This window comes from Morone saxatilis, unplaced genomic scaffold (genome assembly GCF_004916995.1).
Source record: "Morone saxatilis isolate NCDOM2014 unplaced genomic scaffold, NCSU_SB_2.0 Contig5, whole genome shotgun sequence".
Taxonomy (NCBI): Eukaryota; Metazoa; Chordata; class Actinopteri; family Moronidae; genus Morone; species Morone saxatilis.
The window spans coordinates 15549969-15570066 of record NW_023340095.1 but is presented as its reverse complement, the minus strand read 5'-3'; the positions used below and the strand labels follow the sequence as shown (position 1 = coordinate 15570066).

The 20098-nt window shown below is 39.3% G+C and overlaps 2 protein-coding genes across 2 annotated transcripts in view; one reads left to right on the top strand and one right to left on the bottom strand.

Annotated features, from left to right (window-relative positions):
* Positions 1-247: 247 nt before the first annotated feature.
* LOC118338897 (immunoglobulin superfamily member 3) lies at positions 248-8419 on the bottom strand. Its single transcript, XM_035676349.1, has 10 exons — positions 8064-8419; positions 7136-7510; positions 6605-7021; positions 6038-6442; positions 5403-5777; positions 3949-4317; positions 3442-3828; positions 1965-2372; positions 833-1225; positions 248-707 (listed from the first exon to the last, which is right to left on the bottom strand). Exons 1-10 carry the CDS (start codon positions 8131-8133, stop codon positions 526-528), a joined length of 3381 nt encoding a protein of 1126 aa, XP_035532242.1. The 5' UTR covers positions 8134-8419; the 3' UTR covers positions 248-525.
* A 1682-nt stretch (positions 8420-10101) lies between these two features.
* klhl6 (kelch-like family member 6) overlaps positions 10102-20098 on the top strand; it is a 14845-nt gene continuing 4848 nt past the window's right edge. Inside the window, 8 exon segments of the mRNA XM_035677274.1 lie at positions 10102-10492; positions 10571-10736; positions 12035-12484; positions 13459-13696; positions 14181-14383; positions 15256-15480; positions 15948-17812; positions 18657-18660. Of these exon segments, the coding sequence (XP_035533167.1) occupies positions 10236-10492; positions 10571-10736; positions 12035-12484; positions 13459-13696; positions 14181-14383; positions 15256-15480; positions 15948-16238 (1830 nt within the window). The 5' untranslated portion in view covers positions 10102-10235 and the 3' untranslated portion in view covers positions 16239-17812; positions 18657-18660.

Below are 20098 nucleotides of genomic sequence, written 5' to 3'. Positions count from 1 at the left end.
AGAGCTTCCTGGTTGATTCACCGCTGTGTTAGTTACAGAGAAAAGTTTCACATCTTACCACATTTCGTGCTTAACTGCTCCCCAAGATATGCTCTGCTTTGACTTCTCCCCATCAAAGACATAGTATCACACTGCCTGGTATGTTGCTACATAAAAAGGAATCTGTCAGTGAGGGTATGTTGGTTTGTAGGTGTAAAGCCAAAAAGTTGATCTGCTGCCTATCTCAACTGTCCATTGCAGGCAGTAAGAAGCTGGTGATTATGTAAATAAGGTTTAGCTGCAAAATGAAAAGTGCCTGTTTAATTTCAAGGGTTTAATTAATTTTATTTATTTATAAAGGCAAAATCATTCCCAGCTGCACAGTAAAACATTTAAACAATTGTTTTATGGAACATTATCAACAGATTCATTCAAATAAGAATTATAGAATGTTTAAATAAAAACTGTATTAAAAATATGTACTGTGGAACTTTTTAAAACATTATTGCATTTATTACAGTGCACATAAAAAATATGTAATGAGGTTCAATCAGCTGCATTGGGTTTGGTGTTCAGAAGGTGTTGCTCTGTCCACAGAGATTCCTTTGACTTCTTTCCTCCCTTGCTCTTCTTCAGCACCAGTATGATTATGACCAAAAGTGCGCCGATGACAATTGCTACGATAATCCCTATAAAGGTACCCGACTTGCATTGTGGCTCAGAGACAGCTTTAACATGCAAAGAAGAAGACAAAGAAATGTGTTCCTTGTGTCAACATACACATTTTTTAACATGATCTTCAACCACAGATATTTGCTGAGAGAAACTGCTAATCAAGTTAAGATGTACTTACCATCTGCATAGACATTAACAGTCAAATATCCCGACTTTTCCACGGCAGCTTTCCTCCACCCATGAGACAGAGATGGGAGCCACTCTTCTACCTCACAGAAATATACCCCACTATCTTCAGGACCTGGATTTAAGACTGTAAGGCTGAACTGGTTGGGCAAAGGGTGGCTAAATCTTAGTTTATCACCATTCCCAAACTTGTCTTGTAGGGTGGAGTTTCTGTAAACTGTGAATATGGGGCGCTGTTTAGTTTCTGTCTCTTTCTGCCAAAACCACATGACCTGGAACTCAGACGCACTGCTAGAATGTTTGATGATATGACAGGGAATAGTAAAACCCTGGGATGTGCTGGCATTCAGCTTAATTTCTTCCTTTACAATGGACAGCTGTTTTTCTGTAAAAAAAAACACACAGGTAGAAAGAGACATTTTATTCAACTAATTTAACAAGGCAAACCAATCAATGTTTCTCTAAATTAAATTCCTAGGTACACCTTTTGCAAAACGCACAAAATAGCCTGCACAACAAAATAAGATTAAAAGAGCAGAACAAATAAGAAAGATGTACATAACAAAGTAGAGAAATAAAGTGCATAAAACCACTAGAACAAAAATAGGACAGCACAATTAGAGAAGTGGTTATTTGTCTGAGAAACAGTCTGTGTGGTTGAAGCCTGACAAATGCCTGCAGGCAAACATGAACAAAATCATATTTATGGTAATATGACAACACTACCTGATGCAAATATAAAGGGAATATTGCAACATTTTGGGAAATATGTTTGACGGAGAGTTAAATGAGAAGATTGATACCACTCTTTTGTCTGTACTGTAACTACTGCAAGCAGCCGTTGTCTTAGCTTACCACAAAATTAAAAAAACAAGATATGTTAATAGTCCCATTTCATGGTAGACATGGCAACTGGGCAACCATCCAAACCTTTGTACAAAGCCAAGTCAGATGTGTTTCAGTAACTGTGTTACCATACAGACATGTGAGTGGTATCAATCTTCTTGTCTAACTTTTTATTAACGTTATTTATTTAATTTTATTTCCAAAAATGTCAAATTATATCACCCATTTTAACCATTCATAAAGCTGCCTACAGAGTGCTCTAAAAGATGTGATCATACCTGCAACATTTACAGTCAGTGTGATGGGGCCAGCGCTTTCTGAGGCCTTTTGCTGCCAGTGACCTTTAGTATCCAGCTGGTACTGCTCCACTTGACACTTGTATGTCCCACTATCCCCCTCATGGGCTCTTTGAATCCTTAAGTAGAAGCTGCTCTGAGAGGGTCTGAAGAGACAAAGTCGCCCCTGCAGGTCACTGAGCCCCTGGTTCTTTGGGTAACTCAGTAGGCCCGTGTGATCAAGCTCCAACAGGACATTTGTGACTGAAGAACTGTTCCCAGTGTAGAGCCAAACGACTTTGTAGAAAAAAGAAGGACTGGGTGCACCTGAGATATTACATTTGAGTTCCACCTCGTCTCCCTCCATGGCCATCAACGATTGCTCTTTCTTATCTAAACGAAGGTCATTGGCTGGGGAATGAGAGTGGCCAGAGAAAAGAAAAGAAATTACTTTTGCTGAGTGCTATTTTGCTATTTTGTCAAATAATTCTTGTTTAAAGTTAAAGTTCAGGGACCATATTCACACAACAGTCCCAACTTTAAGACCCTTAAATGAGGCAAATAGTAATTTGCAAAGGCTTTTAGCATCGAAGGTTACAGTATAAAGCTAGAAATTTAAGTTAGTCAAGAGGACTCCACACTAATGTGCTGCAGGTAATATGTCACACAGTGTGAGTGTTTTGTAAAAACAGAATGATGATAATGAACCCTATTTTGATGGTGGCCAGTTCATAAGCTCTCGTCAGCTCTCTAACAAGTTAAAGCAACCTTTGTACGGATGAGCATTTAATTTCACGTTCACTAAGACAGACTGGTCACTTTTCAACCAATCACTTTAGACATAGCAGATTGGTTAATTCATGAAACATGATGTCATCTGTTGTGATGGGGTTGACCCACTGCTTTCTCTTAGTTTAGGTGTCCTCTAAGTTCCTTACTAATAGTTGCTCTCAGCACTTTACTAAATTGGTCTTAAGATGAAACTCTTGGTGCCATTTAGGTGAACTCCTGATTATATGATAAGACCCTTTGTGAATACGGCACCAGAAAAGAAATTGATTGATTGATTATTTACAGACAGAGCAAAAGTTTTCTACTCAAAAAGTAATTTGCTTTTTCATGGCTGTGTGGTTGCTGTTTGATCAGAATTAATTGCCAGTGCTGAAAACTGTCTGCACCGTTTGATTCAAATGTTGCTTAACTCTTGCAATTGGTGCAGAGGAATACATGACATCACATTTTTCTAACTGAGCCTTAGCCACTTAAAATCAGCCAGAAAATAAATAACAAAAACTGTATGACCTTGAACATAGAATAATTATGTAGGGCCTCATCACTTAAAGTAATAATAAACTTGTTGGGAAAATACGTTTTCACAGCCTTTAAAATGGTATCGGACACATGTTGATAACATATGTTGAGTGCTTAATATAAATCTGTGGAAATCTACAGTGAGCTAATTGAAGATAAACAAACTTACCAGGCTCAATAACTGTTACCGTTGTAGATTTGGACACTGTTGAGAGCTGAATCCAATCACCACGAGGGTCTTGTAGCCACTCCACCACCTCACATATGTATGTGCCTCTGTCTGAAATCTGAGCTTGCCAAATATTCAACTCATAACTAGGTCCCTCACTGCGCTTCATGTTGATTCGCTGTCTTTGGCTCGACTCTATATGTTCAATTGTTATGAGGGCATCCCGGTTCGAGCTTATAATGGTCTTATTTTCTGCCTGTTGCTGGAGCTGCCAGGTGACAGCATAGCGAGAGGATGCAGAGGGATTTGAAATCTGACATTTTATTTCTATGTTAGTGTTGGTATTACTTGTCAAGGTGGGGGGGCAGGTCAGAGTGAGCTCGCTCACTAGGAGAAGGAGAGAAAGTTAAGTCATATATAGTGAGAAAAAACATGAATGGAATGCACAGTGCAGCTTTCATTCAAAATTGCTACAAAGATGGCAAGTAGCCCTACAAATCTTAGTACCTGGGTTCAGCACGTTAACAGCCACCGGGTTGGATAGAGGTAGCCGCTTGTATATATTCTCCAAGAAGGCAGACACACTACATAGGTAGCTTCCTGCCTCACTGTGGCTCGCACCGTTGATGAGAAGATAATAAACAACTTGATTCTGTGCGCTCTGTACTTTCAGCTGGTACCGGCGCTGGTCTCCAGACCAGCTGATGGTACCATCAGAGTTAATTGTCAGGATGCTATCTAGGGAGGAACCACGCTGCAGGCTCCAAGTCACTGTTATTGGTACATGTGGCCCTTTGACGCGGCACATCAACTCCAAATTTCCTCCCACAGTCACCGTGCTGCTGCGACTTACAAGAGATACTTTCAAAAATACATCTGTGAAGCAAATCCAAAATAGTCAGCAATTGTGTGTAAGAAAGGAGAAGCTGGCGATTGTACAATCATCATGTGACCATGAGTGTTCAAAGTAAAAAAGAGATGTGAGTAAATGACATTTCCAAAGGACTGTCTCTCCACTTATTGTCACACGTATTGTCTTTTGCATGTCAGCTCTCAATATCATTTCCTTCTTTAAAACAAGAAAAGGTTAATTCATTAAATATCTATGTCAACATACTTGTCTTCACATAAAACATAAAACCTAAAGGATTAAGTAGTCTTAACACTTCATCAGTTTTTCCTCATTATATGCAAATATAAGCAGTGAGGCACTCCAAAGTCTATACATTTGTGTCATTTCAACAAATGCATGTTAACAAAACTTCAAGTCTTAAAACCCTGGAAGTGAACACCGCAATATTAATTATTCAGAAGAAAAAACATCCTGAAGATTTCATTTTTTAAGAGCTTTACTCGTTTGAGCCTGGCTCAAAGTGCAAAGTTTGTGCTGATTAAAATCAAAAACAATTTTCCTCTTGGAAGCATGATTGTGCAAATCTACCCACTGTGTTTTGAAATGTCTTGAGTGAAAACTTAAAATTATGACCTGAGGTGGCACAACAGGGGAGACCATGCAGTGCTAAAATGGAAAACGTTCATCAGCAAGAATGTACTCGACCCTATTAGATTTTGACATTTCTTGCATGCAAAGTTTTGGCCTGATGGTACTACAGCAAAGATCAAAAGGGTCAAAACATTATAAATATAGTTATCTCAGAACCATAAATATCTGCCCTAAATGTCATGGCAATATGGGCAGCAGTTGTGCAGATATCTCACTCTGGACTAACCTGCTGGATGGATGTACAGACAGACAGACTGACCAACATCCATATCCTAAGCTTTGCCACTGTTTTGGGAAAAAATGAAAAAAGTGTGTTTTCCAATAGAAGTTTCAGATATGGTGAAACCTTTTCTTGAGCGTCATCAAACCATCTACATTAAAAGAGGAACCTGCTGTGTCTTTGAGACTTTGAGTAATTTGCACAGACATTACACAGACAGACAGAGACATATCTTACCTGCAGAAGTCACTGTCACAGCAGCAGTCTGTGACTGGCTGTTGGTCTTGCTATTGATTTTCCATTCAGACACAGTACACTGGTAGACACCTGCATCAGAAGGTGTGACCTCATCAAGCTCAAGGGTGAAGTTGCCAATAGTGGGACGCGTTGCCTTCACTTTGCGACTCATGAACTCTGCCGCTTTATCCATGACACCCTCCTGACTCAGATTGATGACATTAGTGAACATGGCCGTTGATGAGGATGTTGCTTTGTGTTGCCAGGTGACAGAGAGCTGACCGTTGACCCCATGCACTTGACAGGTGAGCTTCAGCCCGTCACCTTCATTAACGCTCACATCGCGCTTATCCATTCTGAGTGAGAGCCCACTTTCTGTGATGAGATAGAGAAACAGACAGATGGTATGAGTGTGTTTGAGAGGATAATAATAGAAAACAATAACATATTTATAAATAATATTATCTTATTACTATAAATAACAACATTATAATTTTTACACTCAGTATTTACCAGCATCAATTAAAACACATACAATTAAAAAGATAAAACTTAAAATGCAGGCTAAATCATACAGATGATAAATTTAAACCGCAGATACATATCTGTGTGTCTGGATGGGCTCAATTGCTGACCTGTGGCTGAGATGCTGACTACCTGGGAGCTGGAGTCCTGGGCTGCTCCCTGTGTAAAGGCACCATCCGGGCCTCTTTCCTGAGGCCATGCTCTACAGATATACTCTCCCTGGTCCTCGGTTCTGACAGGCTGCAATATGAGACGGTAATCTCTGCCCCCTGTCCGGGCTGCCCTGAGCTCTCCTTCTTTTGCTCGCACGCTGTACTCGGGCCCCACAGACAGAATGCCTGAAGGGCCGATGCGGGCCAACTCAACGCTTTCCTTGAGCCAGGCTACAGAGAAGAACTTTTCCTCCAGGTCCTGTGCGTCTATGGTGCAGGACAGCGATAGCTCCTGCCCCTCCTGCAGGGTTGTCGGCTGTGCTAAGATTCTCACCACCAGAGACGACGTGTCTGTCACCACCTCTGCCCAAGGTAAAAAAAAATAAGAACAGTGAGACAAACACAGACACATACATCCTGTCAAGAAGCCACAGAAACTGTGTGGAGGAAGAGCAAAGATAAATGTGTTAACCCATAGTGATGTGCTGGGTATAGATAAAATCAATTAAATGAACTACTTCTCACCTCTGGCTTTCACAGTCAGGGTACTTTTCTCTGCAGCCTTCTTTACGATAGAGTACCAGGACCGATCAGGATCCTGGATCCACTCCTGAGCCTGGCAGTAGATCCTGCCTTGGTCTGACAGCTCCAGCTGAGCCATCTTTAGCTTATATGTGGCCTCTCCAATTTTATCTAACCTTATGAGTCCTTTTTGGTAACGCCCTTTAAACTCCCCGCCTGGGCTCAGTGTGAAATCTCTGTTCAGAGAAATGATAGGTTGAGCTTCGTCCTCGCCGTCTTTATGGAGAAACCAGGCAAGAGACAGATGGGTGTGCTGGACGGTGTTGCTGGAGGCTTGGCATGTCAAAGTGAGAGCATCACCCTCATTATAGCTCAGTGAGGCAGAGGCAGTTGATGAAACACTTAAGGAGTTGTCAATTACTATGGCAACACATCAGAAACAGACAGAAAGACACGAAAGTTATACATTTGCCGTCTTACAATACACAGATGCAGTTACATTGAAAACTCAAAAGTAGAATGGTGACCAATTACCTTTCACTGTTGTCTTTGCACTGTAGGTTCCATCATAATGACTTTCTGAGTTGATTGCAGTACAGTCAAACTCCCCTTCATCACTTTTTAGTAGGCTGTCTATCTTAAAGATGACTGAGGTTGAAGACATGTGTGTCAGAGTTATTTCCTTCCCCCTCACGCGGGGTGAATACATGGCATAGCCGAAGGTTTGGTCAGCGGTACTGATGATGTTGATCTCAAAGCTTGGATTTGCAGGCTTTGTGATACGGTACTCAAACTCTTGTTTAGCATCGGCATTGGCAAAGCCGCTCACATTGCAGGAAATGAAGAGCGGGTAGCCCACCACCCGATACAGAGGCCCAGCTTGTGCTTCTGTGAGCACTCTGGCTTCTCCTGAATGAGGAACACACAAAACCCCAGATTCTGAAGTCAGTTGAATGCTGCAACTTAAAGGATGAGTTAGGTTTTATAAGGATGCTACACTTCAGGGTCTAACCTTTGTGTCAGATTGTATAATATGTAAAGCAAAACTATGTAGCCTTCAAGTTGTTATGCACATTGCAATAAATATCAACTTTTTCAGTCTTTTCCAAATGAGATTGAGATCAAATGAGATGAGGGTATAAAAAAAGTTACCAAAAGCAGAATATTTTAATTATTTCCAGATACATTTAGCTTAATAGGCTGTATATATACTATTAGTGTTTCTTATTACCTGTTTTTTAGTAGTGGTATATTCAAGATGGACATATTGACACGACCAACGACACCATGTCTCTTGTTTTTTAGTTACCTGCTTTCTTTAAAATGACTTTCCTGTTCTTGCTCTTTAAAAGAAGGAATATCTATTTTACAAAATAAGTATCTAATATTCTACCATGTTTTCCCTCAGCATGATCACTCAACAGAATCCAATTCAACTGCAGGAATTAAATGTTCTACTTACCATACTGCAGAAATAGCCCCAGACACAGGAGCAAATTGGCCCCCCAAAAGGATAGCAGGGAACAGCTCATCCTGAACCGGCTTCAGAAGTTACGCAGTGTTCACACCAGTTGAGACCGAGCCCTTAGTCAGCCTCACTGTGTGCAAAGCTGTCTCTGCTCTTGCACAGATATTGAAGTGGTTGCTTCCTGTAGATAGCCAAGAGGAAGTCTGTAATATTTTCTTCACACGGTCGCAGCTTACTATAGACCTACTGTACCTATATTTTATCATTACCACATATGTGTCAAAAATATACATGTGCAGGTGGTTGGGGTTTGACATCGATCCATGTCGGAATTCAGGTCGGAATAATGACACTGTCCTCGTTTGGGTTCATGTGCAATCATTAACTGTTGAAGTGAAGTGATATTCTGCGGTGGTTTCTGCTTTTGTCTGGTGATGCACTCTATCGACATCTTCACAGAGCGACACATCTCCGTGTCTAAAAGTTTTTGCCCTTGGAACGAACTACACCATCCATTGTATTTTTCATTTCAGCATAAAATATGTGTAACTTTCGCTTTTCCAGAATTCGACTGAGCATTTACACGATTAACAAGGGTCATTAATTACAATATCACTTAATACCAAGTCCGAGCTATTACGGCAAACACTGAAACAGTATAGAAGTTAGGGCTCGTTTACGTTTGAGTGTGACTGGTGTTTAAAACAAATGAGGCAATAGTGACACCCAGTGGAGGAGATTAAAGCATACACGTCTGCTACAGCTGTGACTTTCACTTTCACATGGTCTGAGCTATTGCTTTCATTGTGTAAATAAATGCTGGGGAATTTGAAGCAGAGATAGAGGACAAGGGAGAACGTCTCTGTGTTTGAGGACAGAGCTGGGTCAAATTGTATTCTCTTTTTGTTTTTCCATTGATTGGCAGAGAAAGATAAGATGAGGGGAAACTTAGGAGGGGAAAAAAAGGATAATGTGTGATAATAATGTGAAAATATTTGTGCAGAAGAAATCCAGAAACAGTACAACTATGGCAGCTACGTGTGAACTATAATAATATAATAATATTGGTATAAGTATGAATAATAAATCCAATATATGTGATAATAATACTATAAAATACACAGTAAAACACAATGCACAAAAACAATACAATTATATATATAATAAAAGTATGTTGTAATAATAGAAATAATGCAATGATAGACAAAACATTAAGGATGTAGCTGTATAATTCTGTTATAGTGATTTAAGTCATCTAAAGCAATTTAGTGGTAAAAGTAAAAATAGATTATAGCAGGTAAATAAGAAATAAAAAACTGCTACAAAGCTTTTCTTTTATCTTTGACTGGATACTTTTACCTCTTCAGGCCTTTAAAAACTTTTAAAATTCAACAATCTGAGAATCCGATTGCAACGCAAAGACATATGCAACCTGTGCAAATGAGTCACTCGTCAACACTCATTCACTTCAAAGGTTCATAAGCCACAAAGGCTGGGAACCACTGCATTTGGGGATTAAGGGCCTCATGCAGAAGCAACTCACTTGTGATAACAGGGGAAAGGCTAAACCTGCTCTCTCCCTCACCCTGCCCGGGTTCATCCTGCTGGTATGGGGATCAAACAGGCCACCTGCCGATCACAAGCCACTATCCTGTGATTACGATCAGTTTTATCCCACTTAGGTGCCGGAATGGTGGAGTGTTGTAAGACTAAACAAGAAGTGAGTTCATGTTGGTAGCACATTTATGGCCTCACAACAACATACAGTATTTAAAAATGTATTCAAGATTAAACACATTAAATACACTTTCATCCCAAGCAGATAACAGTGTTATTTTTGTAGTGTTCTCTATTTGGTGTGGTCTGGGCGAAGGAGCCCTGGCGACTGCGGTTCTGAGTAAAGAGGAAAATTGAGTAACTTAGGGGAACAGCAGAACAAGAGACAAGAAGAGGAAGTGTCTAGCAACAAGCATTGCTACATACGTATGTTCCTCTCAGAACAGGAATAGGAAGTATGAAGAGGACAGGAAAAAACAAATCCACATCTCAGCGCGATACAACTGCACGCATAAACCACAAGGGCCTTTCTGCTAGTGCAGGTGCACCTGAAGTAGCTGCACGCTGTTCAGAGAAGAGTGAGTTTGTGAAGAGGTTCTGGTGTACAAGATGAGTGCCTCACTGGAGAGGACTACAGACTGTCCCTTGCCGCTTCTTGAAGATGACTCCAGCCCAGATGAGGAGACAGAGAACCTGACAGGCTCGAGTGAGTTACGTTGGGAGGATGGAGGTCTACCTTTGGAGCTGCAGAGAGGCATGGAAACCCTACGAGTGAACAGGGAACTGACTGATGTGGTGCTGTGTGTTCAGGGACATGACTTCCCTTGTCACAGAGCCATTCTCGCAGCTGCCAGTCACTACTTCAGGTAAGAATTCATCTAGCATTGTCAAACTCCATAGTTATGGCACTGCTGGTTTTACTGAATTAAAGTTCTTCTCCGTAGGGCGATGTTTTGCAGTGGTCTGAAGGAGAGTCATGAGGAGCGTGTGGAAATAAAGGGGTTGGACAGTGGGACGATGCGCTCTCTCCTGGAGTATACCTACACCAGCCGAGCCATCCTTACACACTCAAATGTCCAGAGAATACTAGAAGCTGCCAGTCAATTTCAGGTAAAATGACAATAAAGTTAAAGAGGATATTTGAGTTTTTTTACTTTGCATAATCATCATCTGATACACGGTTCCTTTTAAATCTGGAGCACATTGTCGGCAGCTATCATTTGCATTACCAATTGATTGCCAGTAAAGACAAAAAGTTCTGCAAATTTGCAAATATTTGTTTTGGACTGTAATTATAAAAAGTTTTTTTTTTTTTAAATGTCTTTTATGTAAAGTACAAACTTCAAAGACCTAACCCTAAAGCAAACATTGCATAAATTGCTCATGTCCTCAAAACATAAAAGAACCAGTTAAGAAAGTTGAGTTATAGCTTGGTAAATTTTTTAATCTGATTTGTTACATTGTGCGATTCCTTAGTGAAAGTAAAAGCATAAACTCCCAGAATTAGACTCACAACAGCCTCGGTATCCTTGATATTCAAGGCATTTTAATTCAGTGTGATTTAATTATAATTACATTTTGCTGATAATACTTACATTTACAATACAAGACTTTTACTGCATCATACAGAATTAGCAGCAAAAATGTCAATAAATGTAGAAAATCATTCATTTGTTTACATTCAGACAGACAGGGTCTATTACAGTGATAATTCTAATAATAATATTAGTGTTATGACCCTGCTGTAGTGTACAACTAACCTACATTTAAAATCCTCCCAAGTGTTCTGTTCTTCTAACTTTAGACAGTTGTTTTCCCCCTCTCAGTGGAACAGACGTTTTACTGGTTAAGAGACAAGTTGCTGTAAAAGGGAAGTGAAAGTAGCCCAGTTGTTTACACTCAGGATCAGTTTTCCATACAGGCTTAAATTAACTACACAGCTGTGCCAACGGAGGAGGCAGATGTTTGTATACCTCTATTTTTGTGACAAGCAATTTAAGTTTTAGATTATGAAGGTAAAAGGTTCCTGGCATCACTTCTTCAACAGGCTGATTTCAGGGTTGAGGTTAGAAATACAGTCTGATTATAATTTGTGTACAGGGAGGAGGAGCATACAAAAAATATAATTCTGCTCATTGTTCAGGCTTATGGCAAGAATTCTCAAGCTTGTATGGCACAATTTTTGTGTTTTTCATGTTGTCTTGTCAATTTTACCTTTGCATACTTTTGAAATTCTGGTAGGGCTACAGCTCAGCACTCTAAGAAATCATGCAGCTTTATCTTCTTATTAATGGGTTGGGGTTAGTATTCATTATTGAGAATATTGAGAAACTCTGTCTTTGTGCAGTGCTAACTCAGTTTCCAACTTAAAAGTGATAGTGGCCTGATTCCTATGCTGTCTCTTATAGTTCCTGCGTGTGGTGGATGCATGTGCTGGCTTTCTGAACAAGTCCCTGCATCTAGAGAGTTGCATTGGGATCCTCAATCTTGCTGAAAGCCACGCTCTACCGGCCCTGAAGACCGGGGCTCAGGACTACATCACCTCTCACTTCTCCGAGGTGGTCCAGCAGCAGGACTTCCTGGATCTGCCAGCAGACTCGCTAGAGAATGTCCTGCAGTGTGACAAACTTGACGTGAAGTGTGAGGAGTGTGTTTTTGAGGCACTCATGCGATGGGTGAGGGCCCAACAGGATGAACGATACCCTTTACTGGCCAGGTTGCTTTCACATGTTCGACTGCCACTGCTGGAGCCTGCATATTTTGTAGAAAAAGTGGAGTCGGATGAACTGATTCGCGGCTGCAGTGAGGCTTTTCCTTTGTTGCAAGAAGCCCGAACCTATCACCTGTCTGGCAGGGAGGTCAGTATACAGGGAGGACCTAAAGTGTTGTTGATGATGTTATTTTACAAAATGCTTTATCCAACATTTAGGTTTGGCATTAGAAAATATAAGAAGAAGATATAAAGATGTTTGTGTAAAAAAACACCCCCAGTAAAAAAAAGTACTGATTCAACTTATTTACTCTAGTAAACGTACAGACTCTGAGATGTACTCTAAGTATCAAAGTAAAAAGTACTCTCTTGGTCTTGATGTGTCATGATGTTAGGAAGGTGTGCCTAAGTAATGTAAGGAGTATAAATTATATAAAAGTGTAAAAGTAAAAAGTTGTCTGAAAAATAAATACTCAAGTAAAGTACAGATACCCTGAAAAAACTACTTAAAGGTCCAGTTTGTAACATTTAGGAGGATCTATTGGCATAAATGGAATATAATATGAACAACTCATATTGGTATTCGTTTATAATTACCAGAAAAGAGGAATTATTATGTTTTTGTTACCTTGAATGAGCCTTTTTTCATCTACAGACGAGTCCATAATGCTGAGCCATCATGTTAGTAGCTCAGAAGAGACAAACCAAACATGGGCTTTAGATAGGGGTGTTTGTGTTTTTCCGTGTTTTGTGTCCACTGTAGTTTTTCCTTCTCACGTGGAAGGGGAGGGTGAAGCAAGGGAGTTGCGTTCTGGAACTACACAGCTCAAAGCCACTTAATCCTAAACTGTACCATAAATACTGTATAGCAAAGTATTGTACTTTGTGCTTCCCACCTCTGCCAACTGTGCCAAAATGTATAGACTATTTGTCTATAATTTATGCACTGAGACAAAGAAATAAATTCTGGACCTTTCTAGTAGGTTTGAGGGCCCTGCATAACCACCCACCCCAAGTCCCACACCCCTGACTTTGTGCCTACCTCATTGTGTGATAAAATGACTGCTATATTTCATGCTTTTATAGTTTATTGTGCTTTATGTATGTATAACATGTTTACAGGTGGTCTCTGAAAGAACCAAACCCCGCGAGAAACACTTTCTATCAGAGGTGTTCCTGATAATTGGAGGCTGCACTAAAGATGAACGCTTCATTTCCACTGTCACCTGTTTGGACCCTCTCAGACGCAGCAGGCTAGAGGTTGCCAGGCTGCCAATCACAGAGATGGAGGACGAATCCCAAAACAGAAAATGGGTGGAGTTTGCCTGCATCACCTTCCGCAATGAAGTGTACATATCTGGTGAGAGAAGTCATGTATTCATGTTTTTTCCGTAAAAGGCTTACTGTGTTATGTGTAGGCGACCCTCTACAGTCAAGATGAAAGTGAAACTGTACTCACTGTGTAGCCTATCTGCCAAGTTATTGTGTAAATCCTCTCATCGCTTACTATTTTTTCTTGCATCTTCATCATGTGAACAGCTGTTCACTGTTGTAAATGTTGGGTACTTATTTAAATGTGATGCTGTTTTAATCAGTAAATCCATAGTGTACAACTGAACTAAAACAACAGGAAGACGTGAGATCATCTGCAGTAACGGTTGTAGTTTTTTAGGTGCTTTATTGTTCAGCATCACTGTGAAAGTTCATGTTTTTGATTAGAATGAGAAGTGGGCAGCCCAATGTAGAACAGATACAGTCATATTAGTAATGATTCAGTGACACAGCAGTGTTTTGGGATGAAAGCTGGTCTGTACAGCGGGTGACTAATAATCCTGTTGTTGCAGGAGGTAAAGAGACACAGCATGATGTCTGGAAATATAATGGCGCCCTAGACAAGTGGATCCAGATCGAGGTGCTGACAACTGGGCGCTGGAGACACAAGATGGCAGTTCATGGGGGGAAGGTGTACGCACTGGGTGGATTTGATGGTGTTCAGAGACTTGCTAGCGTTGAGGCCTATGATCCTTTTCACAATCGCTGGACACAGGTAAACATACAAGAATAATATATTTATGTGGAGCTGTTGTGTAACTTTACACTAAATGTACCTTGAAGCAGCCGAAATTAATTAATTTAAAATAACACTATGTGAAAGGTGTCGCTTGTGGTGAGAAATCCACAGAGGGTTATCACCTGACTCTGCAGTTCCCCTCAGCTCTACAAAGCGTCTTTCAGTTCATTGTTTTGGCTTTCCAGCCCACAACTTCACTTTTGATTCCTTCTCACTGCTCTCATCAGCCTTGTTTCCACTCTAAAAAAACACTGTAAGCTATCCGTCCAGCAGCAGACACAGTATGCAACTATTGCTGGTGAACATAGTGGAAAATTTAGCAGCTAAAGAGCCAGATGCTTCTCTCAGAAATTGGTGAAGACCAAAACAGGGCTAAAAGAAGAATTAATTTTGAACTTTAATTTATCAGGCAGCCAGAAACACAACTCCATATGAGTCCTAATTTGGGGACATGTCTATTAGATAGATGTAAACCAAACTAAAAGATCATTTGTCCTCAGAGACTATAAACCCCTCATTCAAAATAAAATAATAATCAGGAACAAATTGTGTGAACTATATAAATGACCCTACAATTTGTTGAATAACTGAAGGAATCATTAAAACTCAAACTAATTGAAATAATTTATGAAATAAAAGACTGCATTTTGAAATATGTTTATTGGGCCCCATAATAACCTTGTTAATTACAATTACAACTATTATTGTGTTCATTACTGTTAAATACTGTACATCTGACACTCCATAACGTGCACTGTTAAACCATATACCTCACACATTTACCACCACTCCTGTCTGGCTGTACTTCATTACTGTACTGTTTGATGCCCTTTTGGCTGTAATTGCAGGTGACACCTCTCGCAGTAGGTGTGAGCTCCTTTGCTGCTGCAAGCTTTGACAAATGGATCTATGTGATTGGTGGTGGGCCCAATGGAAAGCTGGCAACTGATCAGGTCCAGTGCTGGGAACCTGGGACAGACAGCTGGGAACTGCGGGCTCCCATTCCCATCGAAACCAAATGCACTAATGCAGTCACATTCAAGAACTGCATCTATATAGTTGGTAAGTTGGCAGTAGACCATTTACTCACATAACTTTTAAGTATTTGTACTTCACATCCATGCTTCTTTTTTACCTCTATTACAATTCAGGGAAATGTCTTACCACATTTATTTGGCACCTTTAGTTACTTTAGTTACTTTGCAGATAAGCTTTACAGACATATGAGCTTATTAAATAGTTATAAGTACCATTACCTCAAAACATCCAATAATAGCCTATAATATATAATGGTATAAAACTCACAGGGCGCATTTTGGTGCATTAAGAGTTCTTTTGCTTTTGATATTTGAAGAATATTTGACTAAGAAGCCTTTTGTACTTAAATCACATTTTCAATGCAGGATATTTATTTATATTGGAGTATTTTTTATATTATAGTATCACTAACTTTGCCTATAAGTATAGGAGCTAAAGACCTATTTAAGATTATATAAAAGTTTCATTCTTTCAAAACTTGATCAGATAATTGTTTTTCAAGAATGTGGTCATCTGTGTCTGGTGTCTTTTGTGAGAAATGGTGACACACATACTTATTAACCTTAATATGGTTACTGTTCAATTCTCTGCTGCCTGTAACAACAAACTTTTCATCACTCCGGGGCGGGATAACAAGAACCAAGTCATTTCCACAGTGATGTGCTGGGACGTTGGCCGTGGGGTGTTGACGGAGGAGTGTGTTCTACCTATGGGAGTGTCGCACCACGGCAGTGTGACACTGATGAAGTCCTACACACACATACACAGAGTAACACCTGCTGAGAGCCAGTGACACAGGCTTCTGTGAACAGGACATTTCTGATGTTGAGAGAATGGCTGAAAGGGGAAATAAAGTGACAGAAAAGGGAACAATCAACTACTAGGTGTCAATCACTCCTTTAGCAGTATAATGTTATATTACAGCAGCAATTCTTGAAACTTGATTTTATACTGATATAAATGAATGAATTAAAAACTACAGTATATATAAGACTATTTAAGACGTTTGATACCAAGAAATACATTGTTTTATGGCTTTTTACAGTTAAGAATGGTTAAGATAAAGATGACAAAAACATAGTAAGTAATGAAATGGAAACAGAAAAGAGCAATATTTGGATCAAATAAATATATGCATATTTATAACTAAAAATATGCACAACAACACTATGTGTGACTTTCATTGAGGAACCAAACCAAAGCACCTGGTGTTTTTTATTCACACAGTTTGTCTTTATCTCAACATCTGACTCACAGGGTTCAGGGTGCTAACAGTGTAAAAACAGGGTGATAACAGTAGAGGGTGTGTTTTACATTTGAGTCAAACTAATCACTCATCATACTGTCTTTATGAGACACACAGCTACTGTATTATTTATTAGCTTTATTGGCATTTGAAACAGACGTTCACATTGACAAAGCAATAGTAAAATATACATACAAATAAAAATAAATAAATAAAATGTGAAAGGAAAAGAAGACCTTGAAAGGTAGCATACCTTTCTCTCTAGCTCACACATCTGTCAAACTGAATCTGGCGTTGAGCCCATAAACCAGTGCTTGCTTCCGGTATAGTTTTTCAAATTAAAGTACTGCTATAAGGTGACAAGTATAGGAACGAGGTTTATGTGGTGAAAAAATGTTTGTGTTTGTTTATGTGGCCACCTCAATACTGAACAGTGGTAGAAAGTAACTACCGGTAACTAGTAGTACTTGTGTACATCTATACAGTTTTGAGATATCTGCCTACTTTACTTCTGTTCGCACATTCCAAACATTATGGACTGATCTGTTAAAGGTCATTGTTAGGTTATGTTGATATGTAGGTTTACCTATTAAACAATGATCAGGTTTTGAACAATTAGTTTGAAAATCACAAGACCGGGAGCTCTCCGGTACATTTTTTTCCTCTTTGGACAGAGTGGACAGTTACTTTCGCTCTGGGAGTTTATCGATGTTTGCGGTTAACTTTCAGAGGTTCTTCCAAGAGTTTTGTTTAATGCAAACAGGTTCAAGGAATTATAACAACCCAGAAGCTTTTCGACATATTATATCAGAAAGGACGACAGTTAAACTGTTTATAGGCTATGTGAGACATCAAAGTGAAAGTAAAGACAGGGGTCGAATTCCTGCTTTTCTGAAATGGCCCCTCCTTTTTACTTGGCCTATTTCATCTTCACCTCTGGTCTAGGTGAGTTTGTCTGCAGATTATGGCTGTGCTGATTTTTGTTTCACACTATAAACCATCAACTACTGTCAGAGAGATATAATGTGGTAAATGTTGATGATGTAGTGTGTACTGTTATTATGGACTGAAGAACGATACGTCATCAAACAACAAATTTGATGACACTTAAAGATATTAAGGTGACCTCACGACTATTAAAACAGTAAAACCTTGAAAGGGTTGTGGTAGGGTGGGAATATTGTTATAGGCACTGAACCAGTGTCTTAAGTTGTTAATTTTTATATGATCCAAAGTTAATTGTGGCTTCTGTTGCTTTTGAATTAATTCTGTCATTTTAATTCTTGATTTTTGCATTTGTATATAACACAATTAAATCATTTAGTGTAAACAAGATAACAAGAAAACAGTTTTGGGCTTTGTTTCAGGCAACACGCTGCATGATGTTGCTTTCACTCTCTGGACCGAAACTCTCCCCTGCAATGTTTCCTTTTCACCCACACTTAACACAGTACAGTGCTACAATTTGGCACACAAATCTATTTTGTACATTTCCAAGGGCTTTCTGTTCTGGTATTTTTTTTTCAGGATTTTGTAGCTTGTTTTAGTGTGGAAGTCACAGAGCAGTCACCACATCAGGCTCCAGTTAATAAAGACATTCGTCTGACTAATCTGACCAACCCAACAGTGTGTTTGAGGAGATCAAGAGCTCAAAGCTAGTAAAACCAATATTATCTCTTATCAGTCACCTTATTAAGGAACTGCATTTATTTGGCATTGCTGCTTTTTTATCATAACCTTGGTTCAATCAAAAAATTTGGCTCTCCACTAAATACTCCTGGATGTTTGTTCAAACAGCTTAAAGACAATATTCACGTATTTTGCACCAAATTAGGAATTACTGTGACTCTTATATTGCAGTAAAAAAAGAACAGGGATCGGTGACAGTAATGTCATGCCCTAATACCAGTTAGCCAGTGTTTCTTACTTTTAACCATGTCAGTATTCTTTACCCTAAAACAGTAGTTTAGTTTTAGTTAAGGCCTAAACCATACAAACAACTAATGTATTTGTCACGATGAAGATCGTTTCCCTAACCTTAAACCAAGTAATAATCAAGGAAATTCATTATCATATATTATATAACACAAGGTTGTATAACCAACGACAGTTTTATGGGTTCCTTCACACTTACACACTAGAAAAAGATAATCAAATTCATAAAATAAATACAAGGGTAAATCAAATAGAATATATAAATAAAACAACATATACAGCTATTTATGAACATTTATTACATTCCTTTTAATTAATTCTATTTATTTGGTTTCATTCATGTGTCTTTCATGTATAACTCATTACTCCTCTTTTCTGATAGACTTATGACCTTATAGTTCGGTTTAATTCAAAGGGTGGACCCAAACGCATGAGAACAGTTTAAATGAAGTTATGGAGAGGTGCGGCAGTGCAGAGGGGAAGGAGTGGGTGGAGGTGTGAGTGTGCGGAATGCCAAAAAAGAGTGGACAGGAAGGAGGCAAGAGAAGAGTGATCCGAATAGTACGAAAAGAAAGTGTATGTTCTAACAATAGGATCACAAAAAACTATAGAACACTGCACCTGAGCTATACTACACTGTATCAATGACTCGCACTGGGTGTAATCATGTTTAAGCTGATGCAGATGTGATAAGATAGTAGAGATGACAGAGGGAAGTGAGCCCACAACATCATACAAGAGCAAGAGATGTCGCAGAAAGAATCCATGAAATAAATTATCAACCATAGTTACATAGATTAGAAGTGCCCCAAACCCCCCCATATTGGTGTATATTTTGTGTTATCATATCTGGAACATGAATGTGTCCTGCAGAGCCCAGACACCCCCTAAAGAAGTGAAGTGTGGGTGGATGTGTCTGTTATACCTGGAGTATATGTATGATGATAGTTTATCTGCTGAGCAGTATCCGTCAGGTTCACAAAATGTGAAATAAGTTGGAGACTCTTTGTAAGTCCTCTAAATGATTCATGAATCACTTGTCATATCCTGACGGGAGTAATTGGGAGCCACTGTTCTTCCACACTGTGACTATTGAATGTTAGACTGTCTGTGTGGGCTTCATTTAGCCCTAAATTATGGCCTTCCTCAGGATTTACACTCAGCTTGAGCCAAGTTTTTTTTTTTACGTCTTGGGAAAAAGAATGTCAATTTTGATACTGATGTTAGACAAAGCCAGGGGCTTGTTTTGGGGCTCCTGTCAGTTGCTGACAGGAAAACCACTGTGTCGAGCAAATGCTACGTGACCAGCTTAGATCAGGAATTACCCTGGTTTAAGGTATCACGTGCTAACAGGTTATTGCTATCTCAGGTAGGTTTCATGGACTTATATGTATACTTCTTTTTCTGTAATGTAATTGCCTGTAAATTATCTATAATTATTTATTAACATTCAAGCAAATAATGTAATTTAT

Bases quoted from the DNA above. Each gene is read 5' to 3' on its own strand.
- LOC118338897 (XM_035676349.1), bottom strand. From the start codon at position 8,133: ATGAGCTGTTCCCTGCTATCCTTTTGGGGGGCCAATTTGCTCCTGTGT. The intron at 3,829-3,948 runs GTACTAAGATTT...TCCTTCTCCTAG, and splicing joins TGTTAACGTGCTGAACCCAG to TGAGCGAGCTCACTCTGACC. The intron at 708-832 runs GTAAGTACATCT...TGCATGTTAAAG, and splicing joins TGTTAATGTCTATGCAGATG to CTGTCTCTGAGCCACAATGC.